Source organism: Myotis daubentonii, chromosome 4 (assembly GCF_963259705.1).
Source record: "Myotis daubentonii chromosome 4, mMyoDau2.1, whole genome shotgun sequence".
In the NCBI taxonomy this organism is placed as follows: domain Eukaryota; kingdom Metazoa; phylum Chordata; class Mammalia; order Chiroptera; family Vespertilionidae; genus Myotis; species Myotis daubentonii.
In genome coordinates, this window is record NC_081843.1 from 108325250 (window position 1) to 108349818 (window position 24569).

The following is a 24569-nucleotide window of genomic DNA, read 5'->3' on the forward strand; positions in this document are numbered from 1 at the left end:
TCCCAGGTGCCCGAACACCCCGCACTTATTTTCAAGTCGGGAACCACAGCTTGTTTAGGCCATAATTCCCCCTCCTCTGTCAAACGTGTGTCTCCCGAAGTCCACAGCGGACGCTCCCCGGCCTGCTTCCCTGGCCCTTTTTCAGTGAGTCCGCCTCTGGCCCCTGCGTGGGGCCGGCCTCCACAGCGAGAGCGGACACTCTTCAGAGCAGGACCATACCTTCCTGCAATAAAGCGCCCACACCACTCTCCCCGCGCCTCCCGGGTTCACCGCTGGCCGGCTGGGTCGCGCAGCCGCAGTTTCCCACGCCCTGCCGCTGGCGCCTGCGCACTCGATACTTCCGCCTGCTGCTAGAGGGCGCGCCCAGCTCGGGTGGCTGGACTACAAATCCCAGAGGGTAAAGGGGGGGGGTGGCCGCCATGACTTCTGGGATTCGTGGTCCAGGGGAAGGATTGGCGGATGAGAAAAGCTTTGAGAAGCGTCTCTTCCCTGCAGGTTTCTCTGGACGCTTCCGACAACGCGGGTCGGTCAACCCTGTATCTTGGATTTTAAAAAGTAGGCAGGTCGGAGGTCGGGCCTGGTGATTTCCGCTTCCTGTGGGCAAAGGGCAAGCGGAATGTAAACACGGGAGCAGGGCAGTGGTGCTCAAGTAACTGGCTCCCTCGTCGGTGCTGGGAACCGGAGGAAGAGCAGCAAAAGCAGGCGAGTGGGTCTGTGGTTGCGCGAGAAGGGAGCTTCCGAAGGGGGAGCTGAGGCTCCACGGGCTGTGGCGAAGCCGGGACGCCAAGGCTGGTGCCCAGGGGCGGGCAGGGCTGGGAGTCGGGCCCTCCCCTGCAGCGGCGCCAGGGCGGCCCTCGCCCGCCGGCCGGTGTGCGCGGCTTTGACCTTCCCCGAGCGGCGGGAGGAGCGGGACCCGAGGCCGGGAGCTCGCGGGGACGTGCCGGGCAGCTTCGATGAATTTCTCACATTTAAATGGTGAAGAACGAAGGGAAGCCGCTAATGCTGGTTTCAGCCTCGCGGTGACATTTTCGGGCACCTGGTTTCTGGACCGCCTCATCGCCGGGTGCATCCCGGTTCGGGAAGCGTCTGTTTCCATTTCCTGCCCGTGTTCCTGCGGTTCCGGCCTGGGGTGTCGCATCCCCGACAGGGCAGGGACCGGCCTCCCCAGCGCGGGCTGGGGTCTGCCCGGCCCCAGGGGAACCCAGGGCGGCTGCAGGGACCTGCGCCAGCGAAAGAGCTGGGAACACAGCGTTGCTGTTTAGAATTTTCATGGCATAAATCCTATATAATAAAAGCCTAATATGCAAATCGACCAGCAGAAGACAGGTGGGACGATTGGTCGCTATGACACACACTGACCACCAGGGGGGAAGATGCTCAACACAGGAGCTGCCCCCAGCCCGCAGGCCCCAGGCCAGCCAAGGCAGGTGCCAGCAAGGCCCCTCTTCCCAGCCCCCCCCACCCCCCCCATTGCCCTGTCTGTCACCCCACAGATTGGCCCTGATTGCCAGCCAGGCCTAAGGACCCTAACCGTGCATGAATTTTGCACACCGGGCCTCTAGTTAAGTATAATTCTGCATAAAATGAATTTATGTGGTTTCGTGAGTTTAACAGAAACCCACTTGATTATGATGTACCTACTATGTGATGTGTTTTGTTTTGTTTTTTTATCCTGGTGGGAAATGTAACTACAGATTTAAGAAAGCTTTCTGTATAGTAAGTTTTAATTTAATGTTCAGATAGCCTTAGAACGGGAAACTCGTACTCTTTAAGATACCCAAATCAACTCGGAGGGTTACATTTTCCAAGGCAGACAGTGTGTTGCATCCGTCCTGGGACTCACCCTTCTTTTAAGCCTACCTATTCATATTCTCTGACATCATGGCATCCTTTGTCTGCTCTCTTCTAGCACTTATCCTGTATTGTAATTAACTTTATCTTGGGTGTCCAGACAATTGTGGAGAAAACACAAAGCTTACCACGGTGTTGGTAAGAGATCTGCACTTTTTAACCTCTGGGCACCCTTGATGCTTTGTGGCGTCTTTACTCAGCCCTTATTGTTGCTGTGTCTGTTCTTCCTAGTGGCTGTTTCAGGTCTTTTTTGTTCTCCTGGCTCAGGTTCATCTCTTTTCCTTTTGCTTGGAGCAGAGGACCAGCCTTCTGTTTCTCTGAAAAAAAATGTGAAGCTTGGGGGGTATGAAATTTGTCATTTCCTTTTCCCTCTACTTCTGAACTTGCCTAAACTTTTCATTCAATATTAGTTCTTGTCTGAGAGGAATGTATTCTTGTCCCCCTCTGCAAGGCTAAACTTGTCAGTTGATAGGGGTCATCAGGCTGTTGATACGCCTAAAACCGCAGTGTGTCCTGACCTCCCTAGCTTCTGGTCTGTTGGGATCTTACAGGATTTATGGAGGAGAATGGCAGAAACCCCTGAGGCAGCAGGGTGTGTGGCTTCTTTATTCCTGGTTGAGAACCACCACTGGGGCCTTGACCAATACCTGTCTTCAGTAGGAGGATGGGGGTGGGGGGTGGTAATGGGAGTCTAAATGAAGTATTAACTTTTAAAAAATATATATTTATTGACTTTTAGAGAGAGGAATGGAGAGGGATAGAGAGAAACATCGATGAGAGAGAGGCATCATTGATCGGCTGCCTACTGCATGCCCCCTACTGGAGATGGAGCCCACAAAGCCAGGCATGTGCCCTGACTGGGAATTGATCTGGTGACCTCTTGGTTCATGGGTTGACGCTCCACCACTGAGCCACACCAGCTGGGCTGAAGAATTAATTAAAAAAAAAATTCATATAGGTCTGTCCTTTTTTCCTTTCCTCCCACTCTAAACCCTGCTCCCAGTAATCTACAGATCTGACCAATGAATTATAATGTAATTTGCCTTTAGTAACCACAGCAGATATCCATCAGTATTAATAAGGTTCCCACCCATTAAAAGAATGCCTCACAAAGTTGCATTTGGAAACTTGAAACCAGAAAACTAAGTCATCCTCATTCTAGTCACCTTTAGAGACAGTCATACACACGAGACTTCTTTCTTTTTTTAAAAAAAGTATATTTTTATTGATCTTAGAGGGAGAGAGAGATAGAAACATCGATGATGATGAGAAAATAATTGATCGGCTGCCTCCTGCATGCCCCCGACTGGAGATTGAGCCTACAACCCGGGCATTTGGTTAACCCTTATCAACCTGTACATTTCTTTAAAAAAAAAAGAAATCTGCTAAACTCAGTCAATATTTATTGAACTGTGAACTGTTGCAAACATAGCTGAAACCTGATTCTACAGGTTTCTTGATTGCTATAACTTACTGGCACTGACGCATATTCATTAAGAACTTAGGCATGTAACACACAATTCTCTTACCCCTTCAATTTCTGCCAATATCTTGGGCCTTTCCATGTAAAGGGCCTCACTTTTTCTATCCCTTTCCTTCTAGTGACTACTTATACTTTACTTCAGCCATGCGCCGCAGATGTGAAGACCGTGGTATCTTCTAGAACTTACTATTTCATTTCTTATTCCCACAGTGCCCATTCTTGGATAGTTTTATGAAGACTTCTGGTTCATCGCTTTTCCTATCTCTCAAGTTGATCAGTCAGTTGATCATAATCTCTTTGGGGTCATAGATTCCTTTAAGAATGCACACACAAACAGGCACATAAAAATTGATATGAAAAATTTAGAGGTTTCTCAGTATTTTTAAGCACATCCGTATAATTAGTAAAGAGTTCTTGGATCCCTCAGTAAATCCCTTCTCTAAATAAATATTCGTTTAATTCTTCTGGGCTTTCCTTTAACTTTGTTTCATCAATTATCCTTTTATTCTTTCTTATCCTTTATTTTTATATATCCTTGCAGATTTACAAAAAAACTTAACATATGTTATCTTTTTGATTCACCCACTGTGAATTTGCCAAATGAATCTTTGAAAAACTTTTTACTATGGAAAATTTCAAACATTTATGAAAGGAGAGAAAAGTATAAAGGATCTTATGTTCTCATCACCTAACTTCCTCAACTGTCAGCTCAGCAATCTTTTCATCTGTATTTCTCCTCTACTGCACCCATACCCTCACTGGCTACATTGAAACAGTTCCTAGGTAGCTTATAATTTCATGTGAAATAGTTTATTATGTATGCCTATAATATAAGGGTTTTTAAATAAATGTAATCATAATACTATTTATCATACCTAAAAAATAATTAGTTATTTCTTAATGTCATCAAATACCAAATCAGTGTTCTGATTTCCCCTTTTTCCTCCCCATTGCCTTGTTTGAACCTAGAGCTAACAAGATCCACAAATTCTATTTGGTTAGTATGTCTTTTCGTCTCTCTTAATCTAGAGGTTACCTCCCACCTTTCTCTCCTCCTTTCACCCCTGGCAGTTTTTAAAAAAATATGTATTTTATTGATTTTTCATAGAGAAGAAGGGAGAGGGATAGAGAGTTAGAAACATCGATGAGAGAGAAACATCGATCAGCTGCCTCCTGCACACCCCCTACTGGGGATGTGCCCACAACCAAGGTACATGCCCTTGACTGGAATCGAACCTGGGACCTTGCAGTCCTCAGGCCGATGCTCTATCCACTGAGCCAAACCAGTTAGGGCACCCCTGGCAGTTTATTTCTTGAAGAAACTAGCTTTATTTTTATGTTTTTGCTGTCTGTTTCTCTGTCATGTTATTGTGCATGCTCATCCAGATCCCATGTTTTTTATAAACTACTAGAGGCCCGGTGCACAAAAATTTGTGCACTGGGGGGGAAGGGGGGGTCCCTCAGCCCGGCCTGTGCCCTCTAGCAGTCTGGGACCCCTCGGGAGATAACGACCTGCTGGCTTAGGCCTGCTCCCGGGTGGCAGAGGGCAGGCCCAATCCCTAGGTGCAGCCCCTGGTCGGGCTCAGAGCAGGGCTGATTGGGGAGTTGGGGCGCCACCCCCTATCATGCACAGAGCAGGGCGGATTGGGAGGTTGCGATGCCACCCTCAGTCACGCTCAGGGTAGGGCCAATTGGGGGGTTGGGGCACCGCCCCCTGTCACACTCAAGGCAGGGTCGATGGGGAGGTTGCGGCACCACCCCCTGTCACGCACAGAGCAGGGCCAATCCGGGGGTTGGGGCGCTGCCCCCGTCACACACAGAGCAGGGCCCATCATGGGGGTTGGGGCTCCGTACCCTGTCATGCACAGAGCAGGGCCCATCAGGGGGTTGGGGAGCTCCCTCCTGTCACGCACAGAGCAGGGCCCATCAGGGGGTTGAGGAGCTCCCCCCTGTCACTCACAGAGTAGGTCCGATAGGGGAGTTGGGGCACTGTCCCCTGTCACACACAGAGCAGGGTGGATCAGTGGGTTGGGGTGCCACCCTCTATCACCCACAGAGCAGGGCCGATCAGGGGGTTGGGGCGCCGCCACTCTCACACTCAGGGCAGGGCCGATGGGGAGGTTATGGCTCTACCCTGTCACACACAGGGCAGGGCCCGGGGGCGGGGGTTGGGGTGCCGCGCCCTGTCACACACAGAGCAGGGCCGATCAGGGTGTTTGGGCGCTGCCCCCTGTCACGCTGATCCCGGTGCTGGGAGGCCTCGCGGCTCCGCTGATCCCGGTGCTGGGAGGCCTCTCGGCTCCGCTGATCCTGGTGCCAGGAGGCATATTACCCTTTTACTATATAGGATAGAGGCCTGGTGCATGGGTGGGGCCGGCTCGTTTGCCCTGAAGGGTGTCCTGGATCAGGGTGGGGGTCCCCACTGGGGTGACTGGCTAGTCTGGGTGAGGGGCTGAGGGCTGTTTTCAGGCTGGGAGTGACTGAAGCTCCCAACCGCTCCTTTTTTCCTTTTTTTTTTTTTTTTATTCTGGGCCAGCTTTACCTTGAGGCTTGGCTCCAGTGCTTCCGCTCCTGAAAGTAGGTTTCTGGCCTTTGCATACAATGTTGCGAATCTGCTGGCTGAAGTCCGGCGGTATTTGTTACAATGTTTGAAACTGCCAGCTCAGAGGCCTGCAGCCGCAGGCGGGGAACGTTGGTTTCCTCCGTGACTGAAGCAAGCAAGCCTCATGTTAGTTTCAAGCTTCCTGGCTACTGGCCGCCATCTTGGCTGACAGTTAATTTGCATATCTCGCTGATTAGCCAATGAAAAGGGTAGCGGTCGTATGCCAATTACCATGTTTCTCTTTTATTAGTGTAGATAGGCTGATATGATTTAGGATTATTTCTAGTTAAGAATATATCATGGCTGGTGTGTCCCTTCCATCAGGCGATGCATAATGTCCACTTGTCTTTCCTGATGTTACTTGATGATTATTTCTGAGGACCACTGTTTAATTAATTAGGAGTTAAGAAATGGTGATAGTCGCCCAGCCGGTGTGGCTCAGTGGTTGAGCATCAACTCATGAACCAGGAGGTTACAGTTCTATTCCCAGTCAGGGCCTGTCCAGGTTGTGGGCTCGGTCCCCAGGGGGACATGCAGAAGGCAGCCAGTCAGCGACTCTCTCTCATCATTGATATTTCTATCTCTTGCTCCTTCTCCCTTCCTCTCTGAAATTAAAAAATTAAGAAAATGATGATAGTCTGATTCTGTTATTCCTTTATTCCTTCTTCACTTATTTGGAATATGTCTATAAAGGGCCAAGTTTGACATTTAAAGCTGTTTTTTGTGATTTTCCAGAATGGCTTCCTTCGGATGGAAGAGGAAAATTGGTGAGAAGGTCTCAAAGGTCACTTCCCAGCAGTTTGAAGCTGAAGCTGCCGATGAAAAGGATGCAGTTGAGGGTGATGAAGGGAACGGGCTCCATGCCACCAAACGCAGGAAAGAAAGTCTCCTGGAAGGCTGTGCCAGGAAAAGCAAGCAGCTGAAGGACGAAGGAGCCAGCCTGGCTGAAAATAAAAGGTATGTGTTAGGGCAGTGGTCGGCAAACTCATTAGTCAACAGAGCCAAATATCAACAGTACGTTTGAAATTTTTTTTGAGAGCCAAATTTTTTAAACTTAAACTATGTAGGTAGGTACATTCAACTTTAAATTCACGGTTTTCATCTTCTGTTTTTCTTTGCTTCTTCTTTGTAGCCATCTCAAACAGGGCACCTAAAAAAATGTTTCATTTTATAATAATAAAGCCACCAACACAAAAGAATTACAATTCTTAAATTGATGACAAAAATACCTGTAGGATTTGCAGCTGGTTGGAAAAATACAGGTAACTTTATGCTTCGAGTAGGTACTTCTGACACCCGCGCTCGATTTGTGGACGCGACTAGCACTAACCACTGCACAATGAGACTGCTGACTGACTGGCTCACTCACCTCGTGCATGAATCGCACGCCTCCCCCGCGCTGCGTATCCCGTGGCCGCCTGCACTGCGTCTCCCGTCGCCCAACCGACACCCCTCACTTCTAACGCCACTTCTTCAAAATAGACTTGCCCAGGCCGAAAACCGACTTCTTCGCATGGGCCACGAAGTTTCAGTCACACTGTACGTGTGCGCCTGCACGTGGTATTTTGTGGAAGAGCCACACTCAAGGGGTCAAAGAGCCCCATGTGGCTCGGGAGCCTCAGTTTGCCAACCACTGTTTTCGGGTTTCCCTTTAGAACAGCGGTTCTCAATCTGTGGGTCGTGAACCTTTTGGCGGTCGAACGACCCTTTCATAGGGGTCACCTAAGACCATTCTGCATATCAGATATTTACATTACGATTCATAACAGCAGCAACATTATAGTTATGAAGTAGCAACGAAAATAATTTTATGGTTGGGTCACAACATGAGGAACTGTATTCAAAGGGCCAGAAGGTTGAGAATCACTGCTTTAGAACATTTACGTTTTCTGATCTGCTGTCAGTAGTGGGATGAAGAGTTATGAATTCTATAAGTTTATGTTTTATTTTTTAAAATATATTTTATTGATTTTCCACAGAGAGGAAGGGAGAGGGATAGAGAGTTAGAAACATGGATGAGAGAGAAACATCGATCAGCTGCCTCCTGCACTCTCCCTACTGGGGATGTGCCTGCAACCAAGGTACATGCCCTTGACCAGAATCGAGCCTGGGACCCTTCAGTCCATAGGCCAACGCTCTATCCACTAAGCCAAACCGATTAGGGCTAAGTTTATGTTTTAAAATCTGATCTAGGTGCTAAATTAAAGAAATAGGTTTTAAAGTCACCTTGAAACACTTCCCATGGAATCTGAAAGTTTGTAAAAAAGCCTTCAAGATTCTTAAAATGTCTCTGCTCTGCCAGCCTTTCTGTTCTGTCTAAAGTAGAGTAAAGGCTCTGGTCGTGGCTCAGTGGGTGAGCATTGACTTATGAACCAGGAGGTCACGGTCGGATCCCAGGCACATTCCTGGGTAGGGGCTGTGTCGGGGGCAGCTGATTGATGATTCTGTCTCCCTCCTTTTCTTTTCTCTGAAATCAATAAAAATATTTTTTTTAAAAAAAATATATAAAAAAAAATATAGAGTAAAAACTCAATAAAATGTAATCCAACTTACTGGTTGGTAGCAGATGGTGTAATTCCTGGAAATGTTCTCTCTGATATGGTGGACCAGATAAATTAGACGTTTTCCTGAATAACTTTGAGGGTGTGTGTGTGTGTGTGTGTGTGTGTATAAATATGTAATAGGTGCTCAGTTATTTTTTCCGATGGACTTCTTATATACTTTAGTAAATATGGAGTTTCATAATAGTTTCATTTATTCATAGCCCTTCCTCATCTAAACTCTTATACTTTACTTATATGTACCTTTTTTTCTTTCCCCTTTGCTGTTTCTCCTACTTTTCTTATTCCTTTTCCCCTTCTTCTGCTTAGCTCTTTCAGTGGAACCAAAATTCATTCTTCCACAGATCAGTGGGGAAAGGACACATTGTTTAATAGGTTGTGTAGAGAAAGCTGGAACTTTGTATAGAAGAAGAAAAAAGGATCTATATCTCATACCACATACAGAATGAACTCCAGAGGAATCAAAAATCTTAGTGTGAATAAAAGAAAATATACAAAGGTATCTCTATAACCTAGGAGTGCAGAAGGACTTTTTTATTTTTAAAAATTTCAAATCTATGTTAAAGTTGAAAGAATAGTTGAATCTCCCATATTGCTCTGACTAGACTCAAAATGTTATTTTTTTAAAATTTAATTTTAAAAAATATATTTTTATTGATTTCAGAGAGGAAGGGAGAGGGAGAGAGATAGAAACATCACTGATGAGAGCGAATCATTGATCTTTCTCATGCGCCATACTGGGGATTGAGCCCACAACCCTGGCATGTGACCTGACTGGGAATCGAACTGTGACCTTCTGCTTCATAGATTGACACTCAACCAATGAGCAACACCGGCCAAGCTTAATTTAATTTTTAAATTAAATTTTACATTCAGTATTTTTTGAATTAGTTTCAGGTGCATAGCATAGTGGCTAGACCAGTGGTCGGCAAACCCATTAGTCAGAGCCAAATATCAACAGTACAATGATTGAAATTTCTTTTGAGAGGCAAATTTTTTAAACTTAAACTATATTATTAACTTAATTAGGGTACTTCTAAGGCTTAGGAAGAGCCACACTCATGGGGCCAAAGAGCCTCATGTGGCTCGAGGGCCACAGTTTACCGACCATAGGGCTAGACTATCATATACTTTACAAAGTGATCCCCCCAATACTTCAATTACCGAGCTGGCACCATACATAGTTATTACAATACTAGAGGCCCGGTGCACGAAATTCATGCACGGGGCAGAGGATGTCCCTCAGCCAGCCTGCACCCTCTCTAATCTGGGACCCCTCTCACAATCTGGGACCGCTGGCTCCTAATCGCTTGCCTGCCTGCCTGTCTGTCTGCCTGCCTACTTACCTGATTGCCCCTAACCGCTTCTGCCTGCCAGCCTGATTGCCCCCTAACTGCTCCCCTGCTGGTCTGATCACCCACAACTACCCTCCCCTGTCGGCCTGATTGCCCACAACTGCCCTTCCCTGCCGAGACCCGCCTCCTCTGCCAGAACCCACCTCCTCCCGGTGCAAGGCAGAGGAGATGGAGACGCGGGACCGGTCCCTTCTGTGCCGTATATAGCTGTGGGACTCAGTGGCCACCAGGCACCGCCTCTGCTGTGTGTGCGGCGATGTCAGGCCAGGCTGTCGCGCGAGGGTATGATGCCACCTAGGCTTTTATTATATAAAATTATTGACTATATTTTCTATGTACTTTACATTAGATTAAGAAACTCTTAATAATTGCTTTATTTATCTTCCTATGCACATATATACACTTAACTGTTTATCAGAATTTTTTTGCTGATTTATTTGAAAGTAAGTTGCAGGCATTATGACCCCTGGGTCCTAATTCAGCATGCTTCTTCTAAGTGTAAGGATGGTCTTTCACCAAACACAAGAGCTGTCAAACCTATGAAAATGAACTGTAATCTGATACCTAGTCCACATTTAGATTTCTCCAACTTTCACCTAATTCAACTTTAAATAATTTTTTTTTTTTTTTTTGGTAAATTAGGATCCAAACAAAGTCCACCGCTTGCATTTGGTTATTGTATCTCTTTAGTGTCTCCTTGGCCCCCTATTTTTATCCCCTATATGACACTGACATTTTGAAGAGTCCAGACCAATTTTCTGTTCGATTGTTTCCTTGCCATGTTCCTATCTCATGCATTTCTTGTAAACGGAAAGTTGGGTTGAGGTTTGATTTAGATTCTGATTAAACATTTTAGGTAAGAAAACTTCATGTAACGTTTGTGCTCTCCACTGCCGCATATTGGAGGTAAATGACAGGTTATTAGTGCAGCCTCTGAAAGATATGCCTGTGCCGGTCTGTTTGCTGTGTGTAATATTTTCTGAAAGCCATATTTTTATAAAAATCTTGAAACATTTATCTTTGGTGAAGGAAATATACTAGGAAAAGTACACTTGACATCATGAGGACTGTTGGTTTATTTGCCCTTAAGATACAATTTTTTGAAGACATATGTGTGATGAGCAGGAATAGTCTCCGAGCAGGTTATTGGTCGGACAGACTACTCCCAGACCATCCAGAGATCTAAAACTAGGCCCCGTGCTTGTGACTGCTGTCTGCTATGTGGTAATGAAGAGTCCGAGAAATTAAAAGCAGTAGTGCTGAGCAAGTACTAGGTCTTTTCTTTGTTTTTCTGTTCTTTTTTATTTTTCCTAATTGTTAAGGGTGGTTAGAAGATTTGTTTATCATTTTTGTCATAAATGAGTCAAAGTTAAAAAAGCAAACAGTTTAGTTTCTAGGTCTGTTGCTATTTTTCATTCTGGGTGTAATCTTGTATTAATATGTTTTAATATAAAACATAAAATGTTGCTTAAGCTCTAATATATCAGTACCTCAAATTGGGAAAGAATGGTAGAAAATAAATAGCAATCAAGGACAGTTAGCAGCTTAACAGCCTAATGTTAGATTGTGAATTCTCATTTGTGGTATTTTAGGCACAAAGATTTTTTATCTTTTATAACTTGGTGAGATTGATCACTCTGTTCTTAGTCAGAAGAAAACTAAGTGTAAATTTCCCACACTTATGAAATCACTTTCAGAACACCCATAAAACATCTTTAGAAATTCCTGCAAATGTCTGTTCAAAGTTCATTAACGTTGTTGTTTTTGCCTTTTTCTCTGGACCACACTAATGAGTGGAAGGGAAAAGCTCTTAAGTTATTGCCATGGTATTCCCTCTGAGTTTCCTGTGCCGAGGAGGGATATCAACTTTGTCGATAAACAAAATAACTCTTGTTTTTTGCTTGTGTGTCAAAACATTGAGTCATTTCATTAAAATCAGCTGGATTAGATGCTCTATTTAAATGAAGGACAATGAGATCAGTAAGTTTTTTTGCTCATTAGTATTTGTTTTAGAATAGTGTACACATAGCTTTAGGAAATAACTAAACAGAATTAAAGGCATCTAGGGGAATTGAGCAGTTTGGTGATTCTATGCCAAAAATAAGTATAAATAATCGTTTAAAATATCTAAGAGAATATTAAACTTGGTTGAAAATAAGTAGAAAATAATAGAAGCAGAAATAGTGAAGTTAAATTTTACAAATAAAGCTCAGCCCCTGCTAGTACTTGCATGTGGATTGTGAAGTTATTTTACCTCTGTTCCGATCCTAGCTTTATCATTTCTACCTGCACAAACTTGGCAGTTTACTGGTTTTTTAAGTTTCGGTTTCCAGTTTCCTCAGGTGCACAATGGAGAGATTTATCTCCTAGCCCCTGGGGGACTAAAGAGCAAGTGCATACAAAAGCTGAGCATGCCACCTGGCACCCAGCACCCTCAGTACCTGTACTTCAGATATTATATTTTAGGATGTTATGCATGATTGGTATATTTCATGTAGTGTTAATGTTTTTTGTAAGATGTTGTTCAGACATTGTTTTTCTAGAATTATTACTAACTAGGATATACCTTCTCAGTAGTTATAGTGTGTCCTAACTTTGATATGTTGGCTTTTATGGTTTCAACCACTAGATGGTGATATTTGATTGTGTGGCTAAGTCGTCTATTTTTTCTTTGAGTATTAGTGCGTATGTGTGTGAAGCAGGACTAGAATTAGAATTTACCATGAACTTGTCTCGTCTAGAAAAGTATACCCATCAAAGTGAACTCGAGGGTGACTTGGCCATGTAACCCACATGGTCTGAGTGCCAGCGTGGCTGTATCTCATGACAGTGATCTTCATCTTGATGTCATTTGTTCCTCTCTCTTGGCTCCTTCTCACTGGGATACAAGCATAATCTAACAGCATCCATTTAAAAGCTTTGGTTTTCTCAGTGCTTAGAGCACCACCTCCCCAACCCCACACCCACCCCAACTTCTGCCCGGACTGAAGGGTCTCAGGTTCCATTCTGGTCAAGGGCATGTACCTCGGTTGCAGTTTTGATCCCTGGCTCTGGTTAGGGCATGTGTGGGAGGCAAACTGTCGATGTGTCACTTTCACATCGATGTTTCTCTTTCTCCCTCTCCCTCTCCCTCATCCCTCCCTTTCACTCTCTAAAGATCAATGGAAAAAATATCCTCTGGTGAGGATTAAAATAAAGAACAAAAGCTTCCCTTGACTTATATGCCCTACAATTTCTCCGCTTTCCTTCTCCACAAACTCCATTGCTTGATGGATTATTCTCTCAGTCCATTCCACTCAGATTTCTGTCCCCACTCATCCGCTGACCCGCTCTTACAGAGAGATATCTCTGTTCTCATTTACTGTGCCTCACACGGCCCAGCACAGCTGACCCCTCCCTTCCTAAACACACTGCTCCCTAACCACAGCACTGTCGTGCCTGTCCTTGTTTCAACGTCCACACCTTCATTTTCTTTGCTTGGTCTTTTCTTTTGCTCATTTTCTGAATATTGGTGGGCAACAGTGTTTAGAAAGTGCTTCTTGTCCTTTCCAAATACAGTCTTTGCCTTCTTAAACGTCCATGGCCTCCTGCTCTCAGCACCATCTCTAGTCTTCCCACCTGAGTCCTGGACTTTCTAATGTTTGATGCTGGCTTTATACCCACTTGGGTGTCTAGTTAGTATCTGAAATGTAACATGTACAGAGCAGAACTCTTGATTTTTCTCCCAAACATCTGCTCCTTTCTGGTCTTGGCTATGTCAGTGAAAGGCCCCACCCTGTACCTAGTAACGGAAGCCCAAACGCCAGCAGTCAACTCTGCTGGCTTCTGTGCTGACCAGAGCTCATCTTCCCCAGTCACCCCAGCTCCCTGCCTTTGAGACCATCAGGCCCCGGCAGCTGCTGTCCTCACAGACCAAAGAGCCCCACGTGTGGTGCTAACTGACAATGAAAGACCTCGATGCTGGCCAGCTGGACCGGTGGACCCTCTGGGGGGACGGATCGCACACCAAGAGTAGGTGGGTTAAAGCTTGTGGGGAAGACTTCGACGACGGGAGGCAGGCAGAGCTTTTCCTTCTTCCACCACCGGGCTGCTTCCAAGACGCACGGTTCATCAGTCTCTCCGAGGAAGTTCTACAGGAAAAGCGATCATCAGGGTTGGTTTTTGAAGCCTTTGCCAGCTTATCATACACCTTGTATTTATTCTCCCGCCTTCCTGCCTCACTTCTCTTTTTCTCCCTCACTCTGGCTTCCCTGGGATCCTACCTTAGGCCTCAGACTCCCTTTCCCAGGCAACCCAAACTAAGACACCATCTTGGATTCCTTTCCTTTTTCTTTTTTTTTCTTTTTCTCGCTTCCAAATCCAGTCCATGTTGAGTTGACCTGTTTTTCAATGTAGTCTAACTCTCTTTAACTTCCCCTCTGTTTTCACCTTGTCTAGTCTGCGGTCATCTCTTACCTAGATGACTCCTCGTGTAGCTTCCTCACTGGTCTCCTGTGCTCATTCTCACTCCCCCACGGTCCATTCTCCCCGGGGCCCCCATCACACATAGAGTGAAACCCGTCTCATAACCACTGGCCTGCTGGTCCCTACATGATTGTGGCCGTGGCTACTTTCCCTCCCCTTCCTCCTGCTATAGCCAGACTGGTGTTCTTTCTTTTCCTTAGGACACGGGTGTTTAGTCCTGCCTTGGGCTCCTTCTGTCCTTTGTCTGGAATGAACTTTCTGCAGATCTCCAGTTGGCTGAGGACTTTTTCACATTCAGATCTCGGCTCACGTGTCTGCGTAGAGACCTTTCCTGACCATGCGTTCTGAGTGGCCACCCGGTCACTACCTACCACGTCACTCCAGTTGCTTTTCATCATGGCATTTATCAGATTCTAACTTGTGTTTGTTGTCTTTTTCTCTACACATGCAGATGTTCTAGAATGTAAGATCTAGAAGAGTAAGGTCCATTTATATCTTTTTAAAAAAATTTTAAAATTGAATTTATTGGGGTGAAATTGGTTAATACAATTACAGGTTCGAAATGTACAATGTTCTAATACATCATCTGTATATTGTATTGTGTGTTCAGCACTCAGAGAGTTAAGTCTCCTTCCGTCACCATTTATCCCCCCTTTACCCTCTTCCACCTGTTCCACCTTCAGGCCCCTTTATATCTTGTTGAATGCTGCATCCTCAGTTCTTAGACTCCTACCTGGCCCAGAGGAGGTGCTCAATAAATATTTATGAAGTGAATAAGCTGATAACTATAGAGCTCATTAAACTCGAAACGATAGTAAATGAGAAATTTAATTAGGAACAAAGTAGCTAAACACTGATACTTGTATCTGGTGGATGAGTGTGCTATCTCACTGCCTGGCCTGGTCACCAGCTGGCCCGTGCCTCATGGAGGTGTTATCTTCCCCGGCCCTTGTGCAGCCCTGGGCTGTTCCTTGGCTTCCTTCCTTGTGCTGTTCAGTTGGATCCTGTGAAGGTTGCCTATAAACTGGCTGAATCAGACTTGGGTCACTTATTAACCATAGTGACTCTAAACCACGTTTTTATCTTTTAATGCCTCCTATCCAACAGCTGCAGTAGGGCTGTGCCTGCTCAGAGTGTTCCAAACTGAAGTCGAGTTAGTAGGTCCTCTGTGGAGCGTATCTGCATCATGCTCTGTGAGAGCACAATAAGGGAGACGGTTGGTGTATTAGGTGCCAAGTGTCCCATGACCTGCAAGTGGTGTTACCCTTTACTTGTAGGCCAGGAGAAGGGAAGCACCCATTGATGGTCTTGCCTGCATCTGTTACTTCATAAATGATAATTTTAAAAATGGTAATATTCCTGTCACATTTATCATCTGTTTTTCGCCTCTAGAGAATTTTTCCCTCATAAACATTTATTTACAGTTTATTTCTAAAATTTAGAAGGAAGATTGTTCTATCTTTGTCCCTTACAAAGGTTTTGCACATAGTGGTCCCTGCAGTAGATCTGGCAGCCGTCTCTGCACATTCGGTTGTGCTGCATGGACCACCAGCCGTGGTGGGGTGAGTCTTCAGCTTCGTCACACACGGCCTGCTGCTGCGAGATAACAGCGGCCACTGTCACACCTACAGTGGCCGGTGAGGCAGGCTGAGCAAAGCTCGCTCCCTCCGGGGCCCTCATCGCTGCTGGCCGTGGCAGACTGATTCTCAGCTGGCTGTCGCCCATTTGCATGTGCCCAGGTGGCATCAGACCCTGGAAATGGTGTTGCCCATTTGTGTTACTTCCTAATAAAGGAACTATTCTATAGCAGGTGAATACAGAGAGAATGTACTTTTGTTTATGTTCTTAGACTTTGTATTTTCTGCCAAATTCTGCCTCTGTTTTTTTTTTTTTTTTTTCCCCGTTCTCTGCCCCTTGCTTACAAATCAGTACATTTTTAGTCATGTTTGGTTTGGATCTTCTCATGCTGGGGAGGGAATTATACTCAAGAACACATACAGAGGACATGAGGGAACTGGAAAATAGGCAACAAGAACTGATTCAAGAGAAGATAGAACATGATGGGGCTTAATGTACTATGAGAGATATTAAAATCGGCTCATCCCCCCTGGTTTTTATTAGCATTAGCTGGGGACTTTGGAAAAATACAGATGCCTGAGTCCTACTCTGAGAATTTCTGTTTTAATTGATCTGAGGCAGGGACCAGCTTGTGTGTGTGTGTGTGTGTGTGTGTGTGTGTGTGTGTGTGTATTTTTCCTCCATAATCTCCATAGATCATTCTGTATGTAGCCAGGAATGAAAACTGGTGGACTATATATTTTCTATTTAGCTCTAGAAACCAGAACCAGTAGCATTGGGCGAAAGGTACAAGACAGAAAGGTACAATGAAAAATGTTCTGGTAATTAAAACTTTCTCCTCCTGGAAATACTCAAGTATACATGAGTTAACTTTCGTGAAGGATGCTGTGAAGATGACTGCTTTGGCTAACATGTAGGCCTTGCTCATTCCTTTAGAAAGGAAGAGTGCTTCTGTGCTGCTGCAGGTTTGGCCTGGAGTGTGCAGAGGTCAGTTTTGGGCGCGTGGAGTTTGAGATGTTTTGGGGCCATCTAGATGGAGATGCTAGTTGACTACATGGCTTTGGAGCTCAACAGAGACGTGATGAAGAGAACATCAGTGAAAGGTGTGGCGGAAGTGACCTCCATACTTGCTTCATTTATTCAGCCCACATCTTATCCACGTGCCTGTGTTCATAGTGACGGACAGGACAGTGCTTCTGTGTTCACAGGCCTCATAGGCAAGGCCACTGAACACGGAAGGGTCTGTACACAATTCCCGGCAGCGTCTTGCCGTCTGTCAGCTAGGCGGCTGCAGTCTAGAGCCCAGGGCTGCACCTGGATTGTAAAGTCCTCAGGAAAGTTCTCTGTAAGACATCTAAAATGACTGACAACATGTGCCGACATTGAGGTTGATGAGAAAAAGAGAAATTTTTGTGGTGATTGCTCAGCCCAGGGAATAAAATCTTGGAGAAAGCTTTTCAAAATCTTTTTTATTTGTATTTTGCTTTTTTTTTTCTTTTGGTCTCCTTTCCCTTTATCTCTTAAATTTTCCTACTTTTTGTAACATCAGTGCTATCAGTTCTTGAATAGAGATATTGCTTGATAAATAATTATTCCTTAGTATCTGGTTTTTAAATTTGGTCATGTGCTCTCAAGGACTCATTAGAAATATGATATAAATGTAACTTTAACAACCACAGATATCGAGAGGCGATTCAGAAGTGGGATGAAGCACTGCAGTTAACCCCAGATGATGCTACCCTATATGAGATGAAGTCACAGGTAAGGGCTATGAAGAAGGTCACTTTCATTGTGAAATTGCACTGTGTTTGTTTGATGAGCTTGATGAACCAAAATAGCATTTCCTGCTGTTTTCTTTTTACTACTAAAATACAGTTTATTTGGGGAGACATTGTTACGATATTTTTTATGACTTTTTCTTATGTATCAAATTAGAAATTTGTTTACCTTCATAATGGAGTTAACTGCTATTTCAACCTAACTATGATATGAGCAGATGGGCATCTTTTAAAAAGTCTCTGGTAATCTCGTAAATAAATGAAATGTGTTTGCTTTCCTTGGAAATTAAGTGTAGTGGATTTTGCAATAACTTTCTTATAGTGGATTGGATTCTAGATGATATTTCTCTGAAAAATGGCCTAGTCCTTAACAAAATGTCAGAATAGGCTCAATTTATTAATAGTTTAAAAATACCATTTGTACTTAAAAATACATTTTTAATATTTTGTGGGAAAGTTTATAAAGAAAACCTCTGAGCACTTGGATTAAATTATCTAAGAGAACTTCAAATCTCAAAGCATTGATCATATTTTTGGCAGGAAATAGTTGCAATGCCACCTTCATCCATGTGCCTAACATCTTTCCTGATGATGAGCTCAAACATAGGGTACATTCTTTATCAGCTGTGATTTTAGTTTATCTACTTTAGTTTATCTACATAATTTAGTTTACCTAAATTATGTCTACTAAATAAAAGTGGTATGAGGACCATCATTTGGATAAATAATTTTCTTTTTTTAAAAAGTGTTTTTATTGATTGAGGGGGAGGGGGAGGAAAAGGGAGAGGGATAGAGAGAGAGAGAAACATCAATGAGAGAGAAACATCAGTTGGCTGCCTCCTGCACGCACGCTACTGGGGATTGAGCCCGCAACCCAGGTGGGTGTGTGCTCTTACTGGGAATCCAACCAGTGACCTCTTGGTTCATGGGTCAGTCCTCAACCACTGAGCCACTCTGGCCGGGCTAGATAAGTCATTTTCAATCTTGAATCTGTATATACATATTAAAGGCAGGATTTGTGGTGAATTGTATGAAATGAGTTGTTTAATTTGGAACTTGATAATGATGATTGTTTCACAAATTTTGTGAAATGCATGTGGTCCCCAAGATTATTGATAATATGCAGCCCTTTTTATATATATATATAAAGGTGAAGGGTTCAGGAATGCCCTGGTTTTTCTGATGTGTGGTGTGAAGAACCCAGTTGTGGGGAGGCCTGTGGAATGTTTGCATGGCTTTTATAGCAGGAAGGTGTTCACTGGGGTTAGGGTGAGTGGTTGAACACCTGGGATACCCTAAAATCCACATTGTAAGTGGAATAAATAGAAGTGGAATTGAGAGATCAAATAGTTCTGAGCTACCATGGCGAGAGTATGACTGCATGGTTTTGACTGATGGACAACAGTGTTCAATTATTGGAAAGGGAATGGTTTACATTTTTATAGTTTTTCAGGAGAAGGAAGAAGAATGTGATTCCTGACCCTGAATGGCAGTGGAGGAGTCAAAACCACTGAAATACTATGTTTACCAGACTGAAAATATGTTTTTAAAAATGGAAAGAGTTACTTATGTATGGTTATTTATTAGTAGTTTGCTAGTTTATGAATATTACTGACAGGTTTTGTTTCTTTGTTTGACTATAGGTCCTAATGTCACTTCATGAAATGTTCCCTGCAGTTCACGCAGCAGAAATGGCTGTGCAGAGAAATCCACATTCGTGGGAGTCTTGGCAAACTCTGGGGCGTGCTCAGCTTGGATTAGGAGAGATAGTGTTGGTAAGGAAGTCTGATATCTGATTATAATGCTAACATTCTGTTTTCTTAATATTTACTTATTTATTTTTCAAGATTTTTTAAATTGAATTTTAAAGAGAAAGGAAGGGAGAGGGAGAGATGTGATGGAGAAACATGGATCGGCTGACCGGGAATTGAACCGGCAACTTTTTGGTGCACTGGACAACTTCCAACCAACTGAGCCACACTGGCCAGGGCTATGATGCTAAAATTTTATTTTGACATGTTTTGATCAGCTCAACCCAAACGTTAGTCATTTATCAAATCTATGCAAAAAATAAATAGCCAACCCTTAAAGGTATTAAACCACAAACACAGGTCAGAGTTATTACTGTTATTTACATCATAAACACCAATTCAATCAGGGTCAGAATATTTTTCAGGTAATTTGAATCATGAAAGTTAATAAAAAAATTTCACATAGCCTGAACGCATCCTGACCAGGATCGAAACCGAAACCTAGGTCTATGCCCTGACTGAAAATTGAACCTGCAGCCTTTTGGTGTATGGGATGACACTCTAACCAACTGAGCCATCTGGCCAGGGCAAAATTTTAAGTTTTTTTAAATAAGAGTACTCATTGTTTAACTGTTTTATTTTTTTCTATTTATGTGGTTTTGCCCATTATATTGTGAAGTTCTTGGAGGAATTAAAACTTATTTTGTCCTCCTTTAATGTTTTGTAGGGCTCTATTTGAAAAAATTCTAAATTTGTAATATTTATGTAAACTTAACCTGTTCTTTTGAAAGACTGGAATGGTTAAAAATTACTCAATGTCATAATGAAGGGATACTATAAAAAATATATTGAAAGCAAGCTAAAATTTCTGACATAACAATTCTTATTACAGGGGTGGGCAAAAGTAGGTTTATAGTTATTTGTATGAAAAATAATACAATAATTAATAAATAATAATACAAGAATAAACTATTTTGTGCACTCACAACTATAAATCTACTTTGCCCCACCCACATATATAAACATAAGAAAATACATAGTTAAATGGAACGGATAATAAATTAAAAGTCAATAGTTGGTAGATCTCTATAAGTAATTATTTATATTTTTATATAGAATTGGGTGTATATGTTGGAAAATGAATATAGGCTTGGTTCTTCATTTTCTAATTTTTTGAGGTGTAAAGGTAGGTGTTTTTGGGTTTTTTTTTTTACTTGAGATTGTTCTTTTTTAACAGGCATTTAGTGCTATAAACTTCCCTTTTCTGCTTTTGCTGCATCTCATAATTTTAGTGTATTTTTATTTTCATTTGTGTCAAGATCTTTCTTAATTTCTCTTTGATTTCTTTTTGAACTTACTGATTGTTCAAGAGTGCGTTAATGTCTGCATATTTGTGAATTTTCCCATTATCCTTTTGCTATTGATTTGTAGTTTATTCCATTTTGGCCGGAAAAGATGGTTGGCATGCCTTTTTAAATTTGTTAAGACTTGTTTTGTGGTATAACATGTTTTCTGTCCTAGAAAATGTTCCATGTGTACTTGCCAAGATGTCTGTTCTGCTGCTGTTGGGTGAAAGGCTCTGTGTAGGTCTGTGTGGTCCGTTGCTCAAATCTTCTGTTTCCTTATTGATGTTCCTCCCTTCAGTTCTGTCCGTGTTGACTTTATATACACAGGTGTTCTGATGTTGGGTGCGTATGTTTTGATAAGTGTTATATAATTATGGGGAGTCGACCATTTGTCGTTATGCAGCGTCTGCCTTGATCTCCCGTGACACTCAGTGCATGTTAGCATTACTGTGATCTAAACTCTTGGCTTTAGCGTTGTGGGTTTCTGGTACCTTCCTGACCCTGATTTAGCCCTGGAAATCACTGGATTCATGTATTAGCTGATCTGCAGAAGCTGAAAATGTGTTTGCCTTGTTTTGAGCTATAATATCAGTACCTCTATTTTGATGGACTTTTAATCCTCATCAGCAATTTGTCAATCCCTTTCACAGTTTTATAACCTTTGTTTTTTTCTTCATAGTCATCATCCATGGTTAGGGCACCGCCCTAACTTCCATTTTTACATCTATATACTATATTTTATATATATATACATGCAGATATTGTGGATTATGCTAAACACATTCATTTTTTTTTTTTTAAAACAATGCAAGCAGAAAAACCTGGCCTTTTCTTTCCCTAGGCAATTCGAAGTTTTCAAGTAGCCCTTCATATCTATCCAATGAACCCTGAAATATGGAAAGAAGACCTTTCTTGGGCAAGAAAGCTCCAGGAGCAGCAAAAGGTAGCCCAGAGGATTAAAAAAAATGAAGCACCAGCGGAAGTCACACATGTCTCACCCAAGTCCATTCCCGACTATGACTTTGAAAGTGACGAGATTGTTGCTGTTTGCGCAGCTATTGCTGAGAAACAAAAGCCGGTTTCAGATAATAAAACCATGGTTATTGTGTCCGCTTCTGGGACCGTGGAGACTGTAAGTGAGAAGGAAGATGGGGCCACGGCCCCCGATGGCTCTGTTTTTATCAAAGCCCGATGAAGCTTAGCAGGAGCTCCTTGAATCCACCTGTTTGATTGCCACAAAGTTTTAGGCAAACAGGCATTTACTCTGGAGAAACAGGGTCACACTCCTGTTTGTAAAATCAGATTTTCAGATGAGGCATATACAAACTAAAGGGTAGGATTATTATAGAGTGTTTGGACTCTGCTTTGATAAGTTATGATTTAAACTTAAGATTAGAATTCTGACTACAATGGTTTTTGATGAATAAACTTAATCCAAATGTATGAGTGAATACATTTTAAAGACAGAACTTGGAAGTGAATGCTCCAGTAGTGAATAACTTGATGGCCAGTGTTATTAAAATATTGACTTTTTTATGACAAGGAAGTGGGTGATTTCTCTCCCTCCAAAAAAATATACTGCTATTACTGTTCACTCCTCTATTTTTCTTGTTTTATTAGAGTAACTTCGTCATGAAGCTTGAGTGTTTTGATGTTCATGTTTCTTTCAAAATTGTCATTTGGTTATAGGTAAATTCTTTGCAAGTTCAGCTGGAAATGCATGCAACTGTGTGTGTTCCGGACATTTTCTGTAGAGACTCTTACATCGGATTTATGCTTGTTTTGACTTTAAAATTACTATCACCATGATAGTTGCCACCTTCAGTATTTTATGGATGTGGGAATTACTGATACATTGTCAGAATGATGGTTTTAATTTTTTAATTGTTAAAGTAACCAGTCCTTAACACAAGCGAGCCATTTTTGAGATGTGCATTATCTAAATGAATGGCTCTTATAGCTTTATCATAAATTGTACGGCAATGTTGTCCTAGTCAAAAGCAGTATTTCCTTTATTTTTATTTTTAAAAGCTTAAAAACCTTGTCCTGGTCGGTGTAGCTGAGTTGGTTGAGTGTTCTCCCATGCACCAAGAGGTTGCTGGTTTGGTTCCCAGTCAAGCACATGCCCAGGTTGTGGGCTTGATCCCCAGAAGGGTGTGCAGGAGGCAGCCGATCAATGTTTCTATCTCTCCCTTCTCCCTCTCTTTTCCTCTCACTCTAAAAATCAATAAAAACATTAAAAAAATAAAAAAAGAATAAAAGCTTAAAAACCTTGAAAATAACTTATCTTTTGCTTATCTGTTCAACTGATGCTTTGGAATTCTTTTTCTAGATAACTTGTTCGGAACTGCTCAGTAAAATGAGAAATAACCACAATTTTAAATAACTAAATTATATCTTTCTAAAAAGAAAACAAACGTAGTGATGTTATTAGAAATCCAATGAGTTAATAAACTTAGGCACAGCACACATGGAGACTGAAATGTGATTTGTGATAGGATCTTGTGAATAGAGAAAGGTATATTGAAGCAGTAGTTCATTGAAACAACACAGTTATAGCCCCAAATCAGTATTGTCATTGCTAATGTGAACTGTTATTTTTATAGCACACCCGTTGTAGTACAGTTACATAGAGCTGCTGGGCACTGTTACTTCTGACCCTCAGGAAGCTTTATTGGTGTGAAATTACGTTTATCCTTGGTGGAGATGAAAGTAAGTTACTCTGTTTGAAGAAATCTTCTGTTAAGCATTTGTTGGATGCATGTAAGTACTGGTTTCTATTTTTCTGAGATGATTTAAGGTTTTCTTTTAGTAGAATGTTTACCTCTTTTTTTTTTTCAGAGTCTGAGAAGTCAGCACTTGCCTTGAAAGGTATTACATTTCCCCCCAAAGTTATATTAGAAATTTATTTCTGGTTGGAGAGGTTAATTTTAGAATGATCCAAAAAACAAATATCAATTATATTTTATTTTATGAAAAATATTCTCAAAGGGTGGGTAGTTGGGTGTCTAGAGAAGTTGGTATGTTGTTTTGAGTTAATGGGTATTTGTTTATTATATAATTGGTGAATAAGTCACTTTTTTCTGAATTTTAAAGATTTGCCTATTATTTTGTGTTGTTAGCTTTTGGAAAATTAGGTTTTTTCTTTCTTATGTGAAAATGAAATATGTAAAGCACTTTGTATGTTAAGTTGCATATGAAGTACTTGGTAAATGCTAGCTTTTTCTATGAAGAGGTGGAATTAGTTTGGAGATATTTAACCTCAGTTTTTCCTGATCTTAAGAAAGGAGGAGAACTTCTTTGCGATTTTTTTTATCTGAAAGTGAGGAGTCACTACTTTTGATAGTATAGGACAGATGGTCATCAGTTGGGGGATGATCCAGAAGAGACAAGAGCCAGGATGGGGTGCAGGTTGCCACTAGATGCTGCTGAAGAATCTGTGTTCCCTTTGAAGTGACGTCTGTAGGCCAGGTTCGTCTCCTTCTCACTCACATAAAGGACGTAGGATGGTTTACACATGAGATGGAGGAGGAAGAGAAATCCTGAATTATGGAGAAAGAAAGGCAGCTCATTTCTCCAGGCCCCAAAAGATGCTTAGCTAACACTCTTTTGTGCATGAAGAGAAAATGGCAAACATTATTTTATAGGGAGGTGAATACTGAAATGCTGACATTTACTAAACTGACTGAAATAAATTCTTTTGAGTCTGAAGGAAAAACAATTGATATTCATGGTAGGATATAAAGATGTTTAATATACTTCCTGAAACAACACTACACATTAAAATTACATGGAATACA

The 24569-nt window shown here is 42.4% G+C and overlaps 1 protein-coding gene across 3 annotated transcripts; it reads left to right on the forward strand.

Moving 5' to 3' along the window:
* The first annotated feature begins 562 nt into the window (after nt 1-562).
* Nucleotides 563-23051, forward strand: TTC33 (tetratricopeptide repeat domain 33). 3 transcript variants are annotated; one of them, XM_059694877.1, is made up of 6 exons: nt 588-702; nt 4304-4331; nt 6672-6893; nt 17574-17655; nt 19316-19447; nt 21611-23051. In XM_059694877.1, the coding sequence occupies exons 3-6, from the start codon at nt 6673-6675 to the stop codon at nt 21962-21964; spliced, it is 789 nt and encodes a 262-aa protein (XP_059550860.1). In that variant the 5' UTR covers nt 588-702; nt 4304-4331; nt 6672; the 3' UTR covers nt 21965-23051. The 3 variants fall into 3 exon arrangements, with proteins under 3 accessions (XP_059550859.1, XP_059550860.1, XP_059550861.1); XM_059694876.1 differs by lacking the exon at nt 4304-4331 and having other exon boundaries at nt 563-702; XM_059694878.1 differs by lacking the exons at nt 588-702; nt 4304-4331 and adding an exon at nt 1889-1989.
* The last annotated feature ends 1518 nt before the right edge of the window (nt 23052-24569 follow it).